General features: G+C 36.9%; 1 protein-coding gene across 2 annotated transcripts in view; it reads left to right on the top strand.

The window, feature by feature from the left end:
• Positions 1 to 19,146, top strand: part of PLCB1 (phospholipase C beta 1) — a 609,995-nt gene that overhangs the window by 432,588 nt on the left and 158,261 nt on the right. For both annotated transcript variants that reach the window (XM_084887439.1, XM_084887438.1), the window contains exons 8-9: positions 5,754 to 5,854; positions 7,312 to 7,478. In XM_084887439.1, coding sequence (XP_084743565.1) covers positions 5,754 to 5,854; positions 7,312 to 7,478 — 268 coding nt within the window. The remainder of the gene's footprint in view (positions 1 to 5,753; positions 5,855 to 7,311; positions 7,479 to 19,146) is intronic.

Here is a 19,146-nt window from a genome sequence, read left to right as displayed (position 1 = left end):
TGGTGGAAAGGTAGATGAGAAGACAAGGTTGTAATATGCTCTTTTTCATGCCCAACACATTCAAGGCACTCAATATGTGTTCATCACCTAAACTCAATGAATTGGCCTTCATTTCAGTACATTTCTACCTGCCTGCCTCTAAAATGATTTGTTACCATTGTTTCTGAGAGAAATGGGTCTATTGTAGAGCACCTTTTCTTTTTCTCGTGCTATACGCAGAACTCTCTTTTCTGTCACAAAGTATTTTTATCCTGGTATCTAAGCAACAAGTAAGCACTTTCCCAAGGACAATCCTTATGCTGTAGGGAGAGCCTGTGAGCCTCTAAAACCCACTGGCAATGCTCAAGTTGCAGAGAATGAAGTGGAGGGGCCATCAAGCTGAGTTGAGTGCCATTATTAGATTCACAGGTCAGTGCTTGTTGGAAACACTTTTCAGAAAAATTAAGTTTAATGACGACTTTGGTAGGTAGAAGAAAGCAAGAAAAACAGATTGCCATTCCACCACCGGTTTCCTGCTACAGGTGGAAACAGATGCTGATGCTCCAACACTAGGGCAGAGCTGTGCGGAAGCTCGCACACATTTTAACCTTCACTTTAATAAGCAAAATAAAATGATCAAACTTGCTTATTCTGGCTCTTCCATGAGATACCTTGGAGTAGGAAAGAAATAGCTAAGGTCGATAATTAAATACTTTTTGAACTCTTTCTGGGTACCCTCAAGCACTGACAATAGGGTAATGAATACATTGTAGTCCCAGGGTTCCAGGATCAGAGAGTCTGGGGGATGCAAGTCAAACACCTTGACTGGCGTGCAATTTGTGGGGAATTCTAGGAGCAAAAGGAGTGGAGGGCTGCCAGTGAGAATGCGGGAAGCTTATTCCAGAAAAATTAAACAATGTGCGCAAAGCCCTGAGGCCGGAAAGACTTGGCCAGTTTGAGAACTGCATTTAAGCACAAAAAGAAAGTGGGAGAGATTAATTTAGAAAGATGGGCGTCAAATGTTTTTCCTCTGTAACTGCTCGCGATTTTACTTTTACTGGATAACATTGGTGAAATATAATGATCAAAAATTTAAGTTGTTATTATAACTATGTAGCTAAAGAAAAGGAGTAGAAAATGAAACTGCACAGAAAGTCAAACCCGTCAGTCAATTCTCTGTAAATTGCAGTTTTCCAAACAATTGGATTCTGAAAATTCGGTCAATAAATATAAATTGAGTTTTTACAAATCCACTATGTCTATTATAGGTTCACGCTTTCAGACCAAAGTCAACTGGAGACATTTGAAAAAGAAAATGAGATTCAAATAACAGGAGTCATGTTTAAATTGAAAAACATATTTACCTTTAGAAAATTAAATGTTATGACAGTTTTCTGAAAACAGATTGGGGATTTTTTAAAAATATGATCAGCTTCCATTATAAAGTTTTGAAAGACCATTATTCTTAGTAAAGTACACTTTACTTGGAAGAGTTGTAGAAATAGAATGCTTTAAAAATTTTAAAAAGCAGAGACAGTTTCAGAGCTCAGAAATAAATGTTTCTGCAAACTGACTATATTTTAAATCCTTGTTGTAATTTCAGGTCCACAGAACAGTGTCTCTAGAAAGTATCTGCTAATTAGCAAAAAGATTTGGGATATCCTAACAAGAAGTGTTTTAAATACTGCACAGAAGAAAAGTTACATAAATGGTAGATAGTCCTGCATGTCTGGAGCCTCGTTTCATAGCCGGCAGTCATTCCAACTAGATTTAATTGTGTTCTGTAAATAGGCACATTACCAGAAGTACAGTGGATATCCTGTTGAGATTTTTTAAACATTATCTTTGTGCACATTGTTAGGGATAATTAATGCACTTGAACTTGTGTCCCGGCCAACGTGATACATTGGAATAACACATTCCTTTAGAGGGTACTCCTTTAGAGATTACAGTAGCTTGTCCAAGTTACATTAATTCTTAAAAAGTAGTTCTACAGCTAAAAAGAGAGACGAAGCAATTACTGTCCTTCTATTAATAATCCAAACACATTTTCCAGGAAAACCTTTGAAGACCTTTGCATATTCAGAAAATTACCACTTTACCCACAAACTTCCTGAGCACCGAAAATAATTTACTTGCACCAAATTACCTTTGATTTAACTCTTATTAACTTGAGAACAGCTCAGTGTCATTTGGAATTGTATGGTAGTCTTGATATGGCCATTGGCTTATGTGTTTGCATTTGAATGAAGATAATAAGGAATAAATTTATGTACTTCTTTTAAATAATAAAGTTTACTATAGTTATATTCTAGTCTTGGCATAACATTAGCACATGTATTTTCATTTAATGATGAAGATAAGGAGTAAATCCATGTGTTTGTTTTAAATAACAAAGTTTACTATAGTTATAAACATATAGTATATGCAATACTGAGGAAAATAGTGTTTTCTGGATTAAAAGAATACCTTAAATTTTACTAAAGAATATTATGAATAAAGTTATAAAATAATTTTTCTCAGGATAACTGTTAGATTTGCCTTTCTCCTATGTCTCACATCCTAAATACAAATCAGAAATATAGTCATTTCTGTAGCTGTGATTCTTAAAATAACTAATATAAAAATTTTAAAGCCTTATTAAAGCCCTGGCTAGGTAGCTCAGTTGATTACCCCATAAGCCAAGGTCCCAGTCAGGGCACAATCAAGCAATGAATGCCTAAGTAAATGGAACATCAAGTCCATGTCTTTCTCTCTCTCTCTGAAATCAATAAATAAAAAATTAACAAAAAACATTCAGAGATTGATTATAAGCAGTTTACTTATAATTATTTCATGTACATTATAACTAATTCAACCTTTAATTTATAGATTTAGAAAAAACATATTATGAATAGGTTAAAACACTGAATTTATTGAGAGATAATTCATTGTTTTGTTGAGATGAAATCTGTATGTGGACTATTGAGTTATTAGAGTCTACTACAATAAATTTTAATACATATTTTCAAATAACATTTTCTGAGTGTTAAATACCTATTTCTTACAAAATTACTCCCCTAGACTCTTTCACTTTAGCTTTCAATAATACATATTTAAAATATATTTTTATTGACTTAAGAGAGGAAAGGAAGATGGAGAGAGAAACATTAATGATGAGAGAGGATCATTGATTGATTGGCTGCCTCCTGCATGCCCCCTACTGGGGATCCATCCCACAACCCAGGGATGTGCCATTGACCAGAATGGAACCCAGGACCCTTCAGTCTGTAGGCCAATGCTCTATCCACTGAGCAAAACCAGCTAGGACCCAATTATGCACATTTTAACAAAATATTTTTTTCTCTCACTTTCACCCACTGACTCCAAAGGCTTGCTCAAGTTGGGCAAGAGAAAAATGAAACAAGGAAAATCAGCTGTATTGAAATGTTTTCCCTTTTCTATGCTCTAACATCCAACTGGTGATGACAATAAATTGTGTTTATTCATATTATCTTAATGAATGTGTCCCCCTCTATAGGAAGATCTGATTCACAGCTGGTAAATAAACAATGGTTAGAGTTTTACTAAAGCATAGTGTTCTATGGAGTCATGTGTCTGAAATCTTATGTAAATGACTTTAGTTAAGTCTGCTATTCTAAGGGAAACATACAGCACATAAGTCCTTGCTATCAACTTCTACCTTTCTCATAAATTACATTCATTCATTTAGTAAGTATTTAGTGTGCACCTGCAGTATGTTACACACTGGAGATAGAGCAGTTGACAAGCAAAATGCAGGTCCTAGCTTGTGTAGATCTGCAGGCTGGAAAGTAATAGAATTGTACAGCTGGGAGCAGAATCCTGTTAAATGAGTGTTGAAATATGAGACAAGCAAGGTGTGATGGTATCACAGAATGGAAGGCAAAACCTGTCTGGGAGGAAAGAAAGGCTCCAAGAGGAAGAGATTTTAACTAAGACAAGAAGGGAGATAATTATTGATGTTCTTAGATAAAATCCATATATGTGTGTGCTGGGTGAGGTTGGGGTGGGGAGAAGAGAGAACTCCACATAGTAACTAAATAGTAGAGAGAATGGGAGAACATACTTGGAGCTCACAGAATCCAATAAAGTTGAATGCTTGAGTTAGCTAATAGAGCTATTCAGTATTTCTTTACTACTGTTGATATTTAAATATTTATTTTCGCTGTGTCTCTCAGCCAAAAAGTAAAATAGAGAGGATCATTTCCAGCTGTCTACAAAGCAACTTAAGGAGATGTGGGTGCTTAAATCACAGAAAGGGGGCAATGGAAAATGTACAACTTCTAGGCAAAGGGTTTCTTCCATCTTGTGAATAGAATGGGACTTTGGAAACCAGGTTACAGGTTGTACTTGTCGCTATTTTATGAGTGGCAAAGCACCGATAAAACAATCCATAGAAACTTCCCATTGTTCGTGGATTTGGCCACTTGTGCTCATAATTTCAAAATTGGTGTCCAGGTATTTAAGCTTAATGGTATAATGCATCTTGCTGTGTATAATGTTTGGTTGTCTGAAAATTCTGTTTTTAAAAACATATTTTTTGTGCTCTTTAAATGGGTTTATTACAAAAATATATTTTTTTATTTCTTCAGTCCACAAATATGGGAGTGAGCTAAGTAGTGAGCTAAGTTTTCTTATCTGTTAGCAAGGAGTGTATGATTTCAGACAATAATTTTTAGAAACTTTTATAAAAGTACATTTCAAAACCTATGACTATGGTAAAAGGAAGGGTGTTTTCCTTGGTTTAAGGGCTTGAAAAATAAAAACACTCATATAAACACTTACCTGAAATAGGAAAACGGCATAAAGAATATCCTTCCTGTTAACAAAGGCTTGAATATACGCTTCCGGTTTCCATGGCAGCCCAACTACAGAGAAAGATAAGTCAGAGAAGTGATTTTTTTATGTCAGTGACTTGCTTCCCAAACAATAGGGCCAGGAGGAGCCAGTGAGAAATAATGGTCCCTGTCTTATGAAAATACTAGAGTCCTGGTGCATGAAATCCATGCAGATGGGGTCCCTAAGTCTGGCCTCCCTGCCTCCCTGCCTCCTCCTTTCCTCGCTCCCTCAGCACCCTGCCACCACTGGTTGCCAGCCATGTTCCATGCCACTCCCTGGAGGTTAGTGCACATCATAGGGAGTGATTGAACTCCTGCTCTCCTGGTTGAACTTCCGAGCGGACAATTTGCATTTCAGCCTTTTATTTCATATTAGATTTTACAACTTATTGGATTATTTAAACTGGAAAGAACATTATTTGGGGAAAAATGACACAAAATTAGTTCTTTACAGGTTTTGAACAAATGTGAGTGTTCTTCATGTCACTGATCACTTAGAAATGGTTAAAATGGTAAATTTTTTTATGCTGTATAAATGTTATCACAATAAAAAAGATTAAAACCAAACAAAAAGCAAACTTTAAAAATATGCTATAGAGACCCACTTCTTACTAAGTCTAACTTCACTTTAGAAATGTACTTAAGAAATTGCCTTAACATCTCTTTAGTAAAAAAAAACTCTTACACTTAAATTATAATGAAAACACAGGAGAGAATAAGGTTTTTGACACATCAAAGCCAGTGTTCAAATGGAGCGCACAGCTGGGCTCATGAATGTCTTCTGAATATTTAACCTGAATGCATGGAAGAAAGGAGGGAATGAAGGTTGGGAGGGAAGAAATTGAGGAAAGCATGGAAGGAGGAAGCTAGGGAAAGAAAAAGACCATTAACTGACAGTATTGTTTTATTTCCCAGAATGATTCAATACCTCAAGAAGATTTCACTCCAGAAATGTACAGAGTATTCCTGAACCATCTTTGCCCTCGACCTGAAATTGATAACATCTTTTCCGAATTGTAAGAGCATCCATTTTAACCCACTATTTCCTAGCTTCGGTAGTTCTGGGGCTGCTAGAGCAGGAATTTGAGCAATAGAGGGAGAGGAAGACCCTCTTGTGCATTATGTCTAATAGCAGTGTTTCTGGGTAATTGCTGGAGACAATCACATATTCCTGCCCCTGACGTGCCACCAGGGCTTTTAATGAGGGGATGTTTGCTATGACTCGTTGCTGGGTGTAGCTGTTTTAGTAACCTCAGGGGGCTCTGTGTGGTTTGAAGATTAGGCTAGAACAGAAGCAGTTTAGCTGAGGCAGATTCATGTTGCAGAAAGAACTCTGAACTAGGAATTAGCCATCTTACCTCTCAGCTGCATTAGTGAAATGACAAGTGTGGATCACTAAGAACCCTCCCAGCTGAAAATTATATGTTGGAAATTATAAAGGCATTCAATTTTTTAAATAAATGAAACAAAATAAGAAAGAAACCAAAACACAAAGGCAAATGTGGGGAAGTAGCAAGGTACTCTTTTGATATACTGAAATCTATGTGATGACAGAAAATCAATCCAAAATTGATAAATACAATAAGGATTTCTTCATATGGAAGACAGGCAAACAGTGCTGCTGAGAATGACATTGAATATACTCGCATACTGAAGTTCATTGTCATCAACTATATTTATTGAACACATGCAATATTTGTACCATTGAATTTGACTTTTGGCTGTCAGCAGGATTAAAATGTGAAGTTTGAATCATACCATATAGAAGAGTTATAGACTCTTGTTGAAATGTAACTTTAATGAAAAGAAAAATGTGCTTAAACATATTACATATTGCTTACTTTTTTATTACATCTTTAAATGATTACGCGTGATACAGGGATATGGGAATTTGATGAACAAAATAGATCCAGAAACGTAGAAGCATGGTACAGACTGCCAGATCTCAGAAGGACGATGAGGGTGAGTGGGTGGGAAGAGATTAACTAAAGAATTTATATGCATATAAACATAACCCATGGACATAGACAATAGTGTGGTAAAGACCTGGAGCTTGAAGTAGGTGCAGACTAGAAGGGGACATCTCTAATACTTTCAGTAATGAAGATACATTTTTAAAAAATGTAGTGTCATAATAAAAAATAAAAAAAAGAACCCATACCTCTGTGATCAGTTACAGTGGTTTTTCTTTACACACAAGATGCAATGTTTTCCTACTGTGGATTTTGTCATGCATTGGGTATTGTTCAAGGGCATTGGGACTTAGTGGCAGTGATTGGAAAACTTATTTGTAGCCCGTGGAGATGCAGCAATTGTGGTGGAGCAGCACGATGTCTTTAGGGCAAGATAGGAATTTCAGGATAACATGCTCTTACCAGGAATGACAGGATTTGGTTTCTCTGTAGCTAAATGCAAATATATGAATGCAACTTGGTGGAAAATATTCTAATTAATGTTTTTTAATTGTGTTTAGTGGTGCCAAAAGCAGACCATACCTTACTGTTGACCAGATGATGGATTTTATCAACATTAAGCAGCGAGATCCCCGGCTAAATGAAATACTTTACCCACCTTTAAAGCAAGAGCAAGTCCAAGTATTGATTGAGAAATATGAACCCAACACTAGCCTCGCCACAAAAGGTCAGTCCACGTTGTCCCTCACCATAAGGAAGTTCTGCTTTCTAATGGTGAATGTGTCACACATTTGTATGCCTGCTTTCCTTTCTGTCTTAAGTTACTGGTGGTTCAATCCAAAGTAGATTTTTTTTTTTACTTTGATATGTGATTTTTGTTGTAGTGATGCATATTCATGTGACATTTTTTTAGATGTTTAATCATTTGTTTTATTTTAAATTTACTCGATGACTAAATGCTTCTTTCTCAGACAGGAAATTCAGTCTTACAGGTTGCCCTTTAGGGTCTGTTTTTAGATGTTCTGAGAAGTGATCCACAGATTTTTTAAATCTCTAAACCTGAAAAGATTGGACCTTTATCTTATTCTAGTTTACACTATTGACAAATTTGTCCACTTAGAAAAATAGAAAATTTTGATTTTTTTATGTAAAAAGTTAGTATTTATAGAAAAAATTAGTCTAAAAACTGATATTTGGAAGACAGCTCTAAGTTGCCTGGAAGTTATTAAGAGGTTTATGTTTTTGATTTGGGAGAAATGAGTTGCCAAAATAAGATCATGATGATTTCATTGCCAAGAATTTTTAATTATTTGTAGTATCATTGTCCCTGAAAAGGATTTCCAGCTATTTGTTTACCAATATCCTCATCTGGATTGAGATATCTACACTGAGAGAATTGGTGTGTCATCACTGATGCTATTGCAAATGCCAAGATATTCCATAGGGAGGAAAAATAAGTACAATTAACCAATTATTAAGAAGAAATAAATTGCATGTTAACATGCAGGTAATTTATAAGTAATAAACAGCTTTAGCAAGCTGAATGACCATTAATAAGAATGGCTATCATAAAGGTAGATTTTAAAGTTTTCAACCCATTGTACCTATTCTGGAACTGGTCTTCTAAATGAAAAATGAAAGTATTTATTAAATATAAATTAAAATCTTACAATTAATTTTATAACTCATGCTATTAAGAATTTATAGACAACATTGTTTAGTATTAATTTTCTTGGTCAAGCACTTTACCTTTGCTCTTGTAATCATTCTTATTGTTTCCAAGGTTAGTTGAAGGGAACAACTGAGGCAACAGTATATGTTGGCATTGCCAGGCCTGCCCTTCTGATCCTATTTCTATATGATGCCCTTTCTTCCTTGGTGTCACAAACATGGCATTTCTCCTTATCATTTAGCAGAGTGCAACTCCTTGGAGATTTCTCCCAAATAACTTGACAGTTCCTTTCTGAAATCCAAACTGCACCAAAAAACATAACTAACAGTATTATAGCAGATCCAACAAGACTTTTAGAAATACATTAGCTTAAGATGCTAGGAAAACAAAAAGCTTTGTGAAACCAATGGCACACTTCAGAATCTAAATGTTGCCCTTTTCCCCTCCCTCCAATGCACACTGCTGACAGCCCATGTTTCAGGTGGCATAGGATCCCATACATCAAGTCTGATGCCTTGGAAAAGTAGAGGATGCAAAGGAAAAAATTACAATAGGTTATTGACAAATCTGGAATCCTGCAAGAACCAATTTTGGTCTAAGGAGAGTTAAAATGATGTCTCTTTGCATTTGCAAGAGTATTTAGTGCCATCATATAGTTGTACCAGGTATGGATTCTATAATTACAAGCACAGAGAATTTTGGTACGTTGAAAATAGCACAGTTTTTCTCAAACTATGTGATTCATCATGAAGCTTCCATGTCCATTTTGGTGTGATTTTTTTTTTTTTTTAAATCACAGGATTTATTTCTCAACCCAAAAACTTGAATAAGAAAATGAACTTGAGATCTTTCACACCAGGTCATCTTGTTTGCTGCTTTGGCTCTGTTTATTTGAACAAAGAGGATTAGAGAAGATTTTTTATTCATAGTGAATAGAATGATTTTTAAATCCTTCTTTGTAGGAATAAGACATTGTTAGGTTAAAGATTAATTCTTTAGTAACTAAGAGTTTGAGGTTCTTTTTTCAAAAATGAAAATTATTTTTTAATTTGATTTTGCAGTTTGACTTTAAGATCTTTCCAGGAACTCTTTTCTGTGTGTCTCCTTAAATCCAACAAAGTATAATTTCAGGAAATATTATTTGATATCAATGTGGTGAATGATGAGTAAGATAATTAGCTTTCTTTATTATGTAACTTTTAATATGTACATTATTAGTTTGCAAAGAAGCAAACCAAGGCTTTGACATCAAAATATTTATCTAAGGTATAAAACCAAGATGTTCTTCAAGAAACATCTGATTAATACATTTTAATCAATGAACAAATAAGAAAATAAGTAAGGACATTTAACATTACATTATAATATTTTTCTTTTGCTCTTTAATTTTGACTAGCTCTTCAAATGTGCCCAAGCATTAGTAAATTGAAACACAACATTGGTCTCATTCATCTGAGAAAGACACTATCATATTACCTATCCTTCCTATATAACAGAAGGGTAATATACAAATTGACCCTCACACCACTGCAGAAGATGGCAGCCCCATGTGGTCAAAGATGGCTGGCAGGGGAGGGTAGTTGTGGACAATTAGGCCAGCAGGGGCAGGCAGTTGGGGGAGGGGGGAACCAGGCCATCAGGAGGTCAGTTGGGAGGGCAATAGGGGGCGACTAGGGCATCAGGGGAGGGCAGTTGGAGGTAACCGGGCCAGTGGGGGAGGACATTTTGGGGGGAATGGTCCTGCAGGGGAGGGCAGTTGGGGGCAACTGGGCCAGCAGAGGGGAGTAGTAGGGGGTGACCAGACTGGCAGGGGAATGGTTGGGGGCAACCAGGCCAGTGGCAGGGGAAGTTGGTGGTGACTGGGCCAACAGGGGAGGGTATTTGGGGGCAATCAGGCTGGCAAGGGAGCAGTTAGGCATAAATCAGGCTAGCAGGGGAATAACTAGGGAGTGATCAGGCTGGCAGGCAGGTGAGCAGTTGGGAGCCAGCAGTCCCTGCCACAGGGATCAGGCCTAAATCGACAGTTGGACATCCCCCAAGGAGTCCCAGATTCGAGAGGTTGCAGGCTGGGCTGAGGAACACCCCCTAAGCCCCATCGCATGAATTTCATGCACCAGGTCTCTAGTATTTGATAAAATGCTAGGAAAAGCACATACACAATATATTGTAATGTAAATATTATATATTCTATCACAAAACATGTTTTAAATTATGTGTTAAAGAAATAATACACAAAGTTGCCTTGTGCTAATATTTAGTTCTTATATGCATTTTATGTTTTATATAAAAGGTAGCATAAAATGAAATGAAAAATTTTCAGTGTGGCCAAAAGCCTAAATTCTAAATATGAGCTCTGTTAGCTGACTACAGCTGTGCCGCATGGAAGTAGGGAGAGATAGTGCACTTTGATGCTTTGTGGACCTGTGTCCATTAGCATGTGAGCTACATTTCCATACTGGAATTTCAGTATCCAGAGATGTATATGTTGGTTATAAATAATCAGAAGATTTTTGTGCAGTCTTTGACATGGAAGGGGCCAAATGTTTACATGTTTGGGTTCCACAAAATGAAGGTTTTAAATCTTGTTGCAGAAGATACTGCTCTCAAAAGAAGTTTGGTTTATTATTTTCATTTAAAACCACACATTGAGAAATGCTGTGGCCCGAAGTTGGCAAACATGTCTCCTTGCCATGTTGTTTGCCCTGCAGACCTAAGTATGCTTAACACAGGAATCCGCAATGACACATGCCTCTTCAAACAAGAGGGCCTGAATGTCAGAATTTGAAGGCTGTCTCCTGAGCAGCTATTTTTCTTTTTATCACTTAGGCTCTTTAGTAGAAAGCTGGTGAGTCAATTTAGCATGAAAAATAGAATAGTTATATTTGTGCCTTTGGTAATGGAATGCTGACGTCTAGATTCAACTGAGATATCTGTAAATGAAGGTCAAATTTTGCTCAAATAAACTGTCAAACCAAAGAAAACAGTTGAGTCTGTTCATACTTTTATTTTCCTATGAAGAGCAGGTGTTTATGGGTATTGTTAAACAGTTGAGTTAATATAGAAGATTATACAATATTAGCAGACATTTCAAGCTTCATTTCTTTTTTGATCAGTCCTTCCTCTTAAATTTGTATAAGGTGTGCCATACAAAAGCTTCCCCACTTTGTTGCAATGAGATCATAAAAATGAACTATGTAATTCTCTTTTAGATCAATACTCACTAAGTTAATAGTTTAATAGTTCAAATGAACTCAGTATTAATATATAATAGCAAAGCAATTTGGTTTTCAGCAAAGCCAATAGAATTTTGGATACAGCAAGCACTTTTGTTTCAAATAGACTTAAGTCATAATGATTGCATCAGTATAAATAACCCTTCTGAATTTTCATCATTGCTTTCTTTTAAAATCCTGATACAATTAACTATATTGTACCATTATTGTCAAGAGAAAGAAGCACCTAGAGCAGTGGTTCTCAACCTTTCTAATGCTACAACCCTTTAATACAATTTCTCGTGTTGTGGTGACCCTCAATCATAAAATTATTTTCGTTGCTACTTCCTGTGACCTACAGGTTGAGAACCATTAGCAGGGTCACCTAAGACCATCAGAAAACAGATATTTACATTACAATTCATAACAGTAGCAAAATTACAGTTATGAAGTAGCAACAAAAATAATTTTATGGTTAGGGGTCACCACAACATGAGGAAATGTATTAAAGGGTCACAGCATTTAAAAGGTTGAGAACCACTAACCTAGAGTGATCTAGAAAGAGCCTTGGACTTGGGAATCTCACAACCTATATTTGAGAGAAGTCCTTCCATTGAAAAATGATAGAAGCTTAACTCAAACTGAAGCATAGGAAGGAATTTACTGGTGCAGATAGGCAAAGTGTTAATGACTTCAGGCATGACCACATCCAAGGGCTCAAAGGTGTCATCAAGCATTGTCTTGCATGATCTTCTGTCATTTTATTGATACTGGCTGTAATTCTTGGGCAATTACTCCTGAAGTAAAAAAGAATTTTGACTGATATTTCCATAAAAAATCTCAGGAACCTGGAGTTTGGCTTAAGTCACCCAAGGCCACTCCTGAGCTAGGATTGCTATGGACCAAAAGATGGAATGTATAATTGGACAGAGGCCACATGACTCTCCCTAGAGCTGATGAGGAATTAACTGCCTAAACCACATGGACTACCAGTAGGAAATAAACAGTTGGATTCCCTGAAATTCAAACTGGGTCAGAAATCAGTAATTCATCATTACTTTTTACCTAACCTTAAGAAACCGTTTAACCTATTTAATCTGTTCTACCCCCTAGTGTTTTTCATCTTAAAAAAAAATCTCTTGTAAGAATTATCTAAGTTAATTATGGTAAGAAGATTGTGTATATTAATTGTTGCCCACTACACCTTGGTCGACCTGAACTAATGAAAAGTGATAATTGGCATTTACACCAAATAATTTCAAACCATTAATTGGTATAGAAGTGAGATTCAGAACATTGATCATACACATTCTTACTCTTTACTTTATCACTTATTTTTTTCTAGTAGATTTTTAAAAATAATTACTTTTTCAGCACCATTTCTCTTCATTAAGTAGAAATCATAAATAATAATGACTTTTTATTAATGTCTATTATGCATCCATAATTTTAAAAAATGCTGGCATCCTTTGATGGTTAAGCCAGTTAATGTCAGGCAGGTGACTTGACCTGCTTGAGATTTAGGTTCCCCCTCTATAAAGTGGGATGATAACAACACTAGTAGATCTGGGTGTTCTTCCCATATTACTTGGCACTCATTATTATAACATGGTTAACAGCAACCTCTGCAATTCTCCAGGACCTTCTCTCGGCCCTCATAGACACCCTACATCTGCCCAGGACTCCATGGTCCCAGGAGTGTTTTTCATTCAGGAAGTAGTACCTCATCTTCCTTGCCCCTTGTGTGCGATATTTTTTATGCATTTTCTCCACTTTCTCTTGGAGTTCCTCAGGGCAATTTAGCCTTAGTTGCCCATAACTGTAACCTGATTGATCATGTTACTTTCATTAGCTTTTTCTTTTCCTTTTCCTTTTCCTTTCCTTTCCTTTCCTTTCCTTTCCTTTCCTTTCCTTTCCTTTCCTTTCCTTTCCTTTCTCCATTCCCTTAGTTATTTTTTAGAGTAACCTCTGAAATAAACTATGTTTACTCAAATTTTTGTCTCAAATCCTACTTTTAGAAGAAACCAAACAAAAATAAGTACTTTCATAAATGGCCCTAACAAAATCAAAAGTGAAAGATGGGTCAGGTCCCAGAAGCTGAGCATTGAGAGAACAAATGTAAAAAACAAATGCCTATAGCTCATCTCTTCTGACCTATCACATAACTGCCTCGTTGGCCCTTGTGCATCCCTGGCCAGTGGCCTCAAATCATGGGATCACCAGTCCATAAGGATCTTAGCTATTTCGCCCCAACTCATATCACAGAAGAGGTTAAGATTAGGCCACATTTTCCATGTCCCAGTGTACAGTCCTTCCCACTACTCCAGACTGCTGCATGGGTCCCTCCACCAAGACTTGCTGAGAAGAGATGCGAGGCCAGATATTTAGAAGATAGAAGTTGACATCCATAGCAGTAGTTTTCAGATTTGTCCTTGACATCACATCCTTTTATTTGTGTTTGTTTCTTCCAACAAAGTCTCACAAGAAAGGCTAATGTATAGGAAATACCTTTAGGAACACTCTATTAGTTGAATACAGGGAGTCTGGACTATAGCTGCTGATGGCTGCCTTGCTCCTGTCACCTCTCCTGCCCCACCCCAATCTCTGCAGGAACTTCTGCCACAACCCCAGGATGCACAGCTTAAAAACCACTCATCTGGAGGAAATATTGACTGGTTCAAAGGTCTGCCTCACAATTAAGGTAGCATCCATTTAAATAGTTATAAATAGATTCCCTGCAAAAAGTAAATGAACTAAAATGAATGAACAAAGCAAACTTACTAGTAAATTCAATAGATTGTCTTCCTAATAGACAAAGACAGATGAAAACTGTAGGAGGTAGGCAATTCTCTTCGTGCATTAATTGAGTTACTACACTAAGAAAGCTGCTGAAAAGCCACTCAAGTATTTTATTGATTAAGATCCCATTTAAAATCCACCTATTGACTTTGTAGCTTCTGTAGAAGGTCACAGAAGAATGACATTATTATCTGTGACTATATTTCAAGCTACTCTTAACTCTGTGTTTCATATGTTCAGAGATTTTTCTGAAGTATGAGAGATCAGCTAAAATGAAAAAAAAATTTTTTTTTTCAAGATAGCTATTATGAGTCCATTGATCATTAGTTGACTTGGTAACTCCCTTCACTTTCCCTCCTTGATTGCATTTCCTCCTTTTCCAAAAAGCAAGAATTGATCTGAGGAGATGCAAATGCCTGGCCCAGAAGTCTCGTTTGTTTTTATTTCTCTGGCCTTTTTCTTCACTCATTTCAAAGTCACAACCATGTGCATTCACAGCCAAAATGGCCTCTTTCATAAAACAACCAACTGGGAAAAATATAAATAGTAAAAGATAAAGTCAAATGCCAGTTCCAAGAGGTGGGGAAGTGAACTTGGTAGCCTAACCCACCCCAGTATGCTGAGTTTGGTGACAGCTGCTTTATGGCATCAGAATATACCTTCCTGAGATGCCTTGCCCTTTGTGTGAGAGCTAGTGGACAAAGCAGATAACGGCTATGTTTTCCCTAGCTGCAACCTCCCATAAGAGCATAGCGTTAATAATCTCTGGCTATTATACTTTTTCCCCTTCCAAGAGTTAGGTGGGGCTATGGCTTAGATAAAAGGAATAGCTTGCAGATTGCACTGTGCTGGAGTAAGGCCACAAAGCCACAGCCATTTGGCCTCCCAACATCTGCATACCCGGAATCCAGTTTTGTGAGCAGTTTATTTTTTTAGCAAATAACTGGTAGGGAAACAGATGAAATACAGAAAGAATCAAGTTCATAGAAAACAAGCAATGACCACAAGAAAGTCAGGTGAGGGGACAGGTGGACTGTCCAATCCTAGCACTTAACAGGAATGCTAATAAATGTGCCATGGCAATGGGTGAAATAATGCCAGGAAGCTGATAATGATCAATTATTACATTAATTCATTATAGATATTTTAGAAGCTCTACCTTAATTCTGAACCATTGTAATCTGTAAGACTCCAGTTGCAAAAGCAAAATTATCTATAGAGTAAAAATAGCATTATTTGAAGAGGAAGTCTTAACTAAAGACGATTGACAGAATTAACCTTCTCACCTACCACTCTACATTAACACATAGAAAATGAATAAAAAATACTTATAATATTGCAGTTGGATTTGTTTGGGTTCCCCCTGAAGACTATCCTGGGAGAAGAATTCAAACATGAGGAGTTTAAGAGGTGATCTCAGATAGGACAATTTAGGAAGTTCGAATGAAAAAAGGAAGACAGCCATAAAGGTGGTGTCATCACACAGGTTAGTGTGTGTATGACTGGATCTCAATCCTGGGGCAAACTCCAGGAGTCCATGTAGAAAGGATTTTTTCAAGAATCTCCATCATATCAAAGGAAAGATCCTCCAAGATACATGATGCTCATTTAACTCTTTTCTTTATTCTAATATACAACTGAAACAGTTGCATGGATATTTTTTTAATAAGCATGTATTGCCCACCTAACTTAAGAACTACAAAGAAGAGGAACAAAATCAAGATAAAGTCTTCATCCTCAAGGAGACTATAACTCAGACAGGTGATATATACAAATATATCAATATATAAATTACTATACTACAAGATAGAATGTGGTACACCACCATTCCACAAGTATCTATTTAGTGTCCTTTATGTGCCAGGGAAAGGGGATGTTTTATTTGTTGAGGTTCTGGGGAGTGTCAAGAATCACTTCAAGCTCTTTACCGGCTAATTATCTTGTATAAACCTCAGGGCAAATCTTTGAGTGTATTATTACCTCCATTTTATAATGAGGGAATTGGGTAATTGTTTATTTTGTAAATATACTTTTCTTGCTTTCAAAGTGGAAGGGAGCGGGAAAGAAATATAGAAACATCAATGGTGAGAGAAAAATCATTGATTGGTTGCCCCCTGCATGCCCCACACTGGGGATTGAGCTTGCAGTCTGGTCATGTGCCCTGACCAGGAATCGAACCATGATCTCCTGGTTCATAGGTTGAGCCATGCTGACCAGATAAAAATTGAGTTCTTGAATGGTCAAGTAACTTTTATCATTTTATTTGAGAAGGAAATAAATGAGAAGGGAAGCTAAAAGGATATGTAGGCCTTGATGCTAATCATGGCTCATTCATTCATTTAGTTAACACACATTTTGAGCCCTATCACCTGTGTCCATCCTTGTATTAGACCAGTGGTCGGCAAACTCATTAGTCAACAGAGCCAAATATCAACAATACAACAATTGAAATTTCTTTTGAGAGCCGAAAACCGACTTTTGCACATGGGCCACAAAGTTCTAATTGCACTATATGTGCGCGACTGAACGTGGTATTTAGTGGAAGAGCCACACTCAAGGAGCCAAAAAGCCACATGTAGCTCATGAGCCGCGGTTTGCCAACCACTGTACTAGACAATAGAAAGGTGCCATTCTTCTCTGCATTGAGCAGTCAGTGTAGCAGAACTCCTCTCTGAGAAAGGATGAAGGCTTTTAAAGGGGAGACTGACATTCCAGCTGCACTTCAGGAATGCTGCAGTGTAGAGGGCTAGATGAGGGGCAGGTTAATGTCAGGTGGCATTTCAGGCACTAAGTGATAACATGTTCAAGTAGCTATAGAAAGCATTAATGAGCACATATTGTGGACTTGCCTTTATGCTAGACACTGGGAGAGATGGAAACAAAGAGAAGGTCATGTTCCTTCACATTAGAAAGCCATTGTCCAGCTTGACCAAGGAACATGACATTCTAGTTAAGGATCTAGAACATTTTTGCCTCCTGTGTGTTATGGTTCAGGAACCATTGTGAAGGGTCTCTTCTCATAGAGCAATGGGATAATGGCCACTAAATGGCCATGTGTACTAATAAAATGCAGTGAACTTCTTCACTAACTTCTGAGAATCCCAGCCCTAAATGACTAATTAGTTCTTTAACAAATCTAGTGGAAAGACTCCAAGCTATGGAGGGTTCTAATCCAGATTCTGTTAATGTAGCCATGTCAATTTAAAGGGATTGTTTAACCTCATTGGGTCAACATTTATATGTAGCATTAAATAATAAAATTTTGTCTTACCTACCAAACAGAACAATGAGGAGTAAATAAATTGCAAATGTAAGAATATTTTGAAAAGGAAAAGTGCTAAATCAAAGTTAGGTGTTATCATTAAGAACTTTCACACAAAACTACATTAACAAGTTCAACTTAATGTGGGAGAACTTAGGAATACAGAAAGGCATGATAGCAGAGTAATGGAGTTAATCTGTAAAGGCTTTTGAGAAGAGCAGATAGCCATTTGGTGGCCATTATCACACAGTCTCTCGGGCTTGTATTTGTACATAGTTATGGTAATAAAACAGGTTTAGCAATCAAGATGGAATAATAATATCTGACACTTCTCAACCTAAAATAAAAATACATGAGAACATGTATAGAACATACTGACTTCAGGATTTGAAAAAAAAATTGATAAAATAGGTAAAGAAACAAGCAGAGTTTAAATACTGTACAAAAACACAGTTAGTTGGCAAATGTAATAGGAAAGTTTGTGTCCAAGCAAGGATAATGAAAACGGAACATTTAATAGACAATTTCTGAAAGCAGGCAAAGGGATTTTGGTGAGCCATTGGATATTAAAGCCATCTGCACTTACTTTCTCTGAGCTGCTCTAGCAGAATTCACATAAGGGTCATAGCACTAGGAATATTCATGAGCCAAGGAAATAGCTTCTCAGCGCTGTGCGTGGAAGTGACTTAGAAGGTGCTAAATAATCTATTGGACCTTACAACATGCTCTGGTATCATTACATTTAAGAGAAGGGTTGAATGATGACGAATGGATTCTCAACCACCTAATTCCAGTGACATCCAAACATTTGAGAGCCAGAGCCTGCCTAATTGGCATTTGGCTCAACAGAACGAGGCTGGTGGCTATGCTAGCTGGCACACGGTGTCCAGTTTGCCCATCTCAAATGTGTGATGACTGTGGATTTATAGGCCATCTGTCTTGCAAGGCAGAATTTGTAGAGAATTCTCTAGATTTCCGGGGTTTGAAAGATGTTATTTGCTTGTACGGGGCTATTTTTATTTCTTTAAGCTAACATGCATATTTTTTGCAAGACCTACAGAACAGTCTCACATCTTCCGTTTAACATTTCTTTTGCCCTCGCACTGACATAACAAGTTTTCTGTTGTATTTTATTTTTCTTCCTAAAAGTTAGATTGCTGGGTTAGAGAATAAAAATGCTAGAGGAGGTCTTTATATTACTTGCAAAGTCTAGAATGCAAACTCAAGCTGGAAAAGAATTTTACAGTGTGACAGACAAATCCTAATCAAAGAGCTAATCCTCACGCCTCTGCCAGATGGGTCATTTGTCCTGCCTGAGCCCAGCTTCTTTCAATGGAGAGATTAAAGTAGCACGTTTTACTGTGATAAGTAAATCACAGGGGGGGGAATCTTCTTTGGTCACATTTAGGGCTATTTTAGGACTCCTTCAGGGTGCCCTGATTGAAGCCAA

Source organism: Pipistrellus hanaki (assembly GCF_964339955.1).
Source record: "Pipistrellus hanaki genome assembly, chromosome: 6".
Lineage (NCBI taxonomy): Eukaryota > Metazoa > Chordata > Mammalia > Chiroptera > Vespertilionidae > Pipistrellus > Pipistrellus hanaki.
The sequence above is the reverse complement of the archived record's forward strand: the minus strand, read 5'-3'. Positions and strand labels throughout refer to the sequence as shown.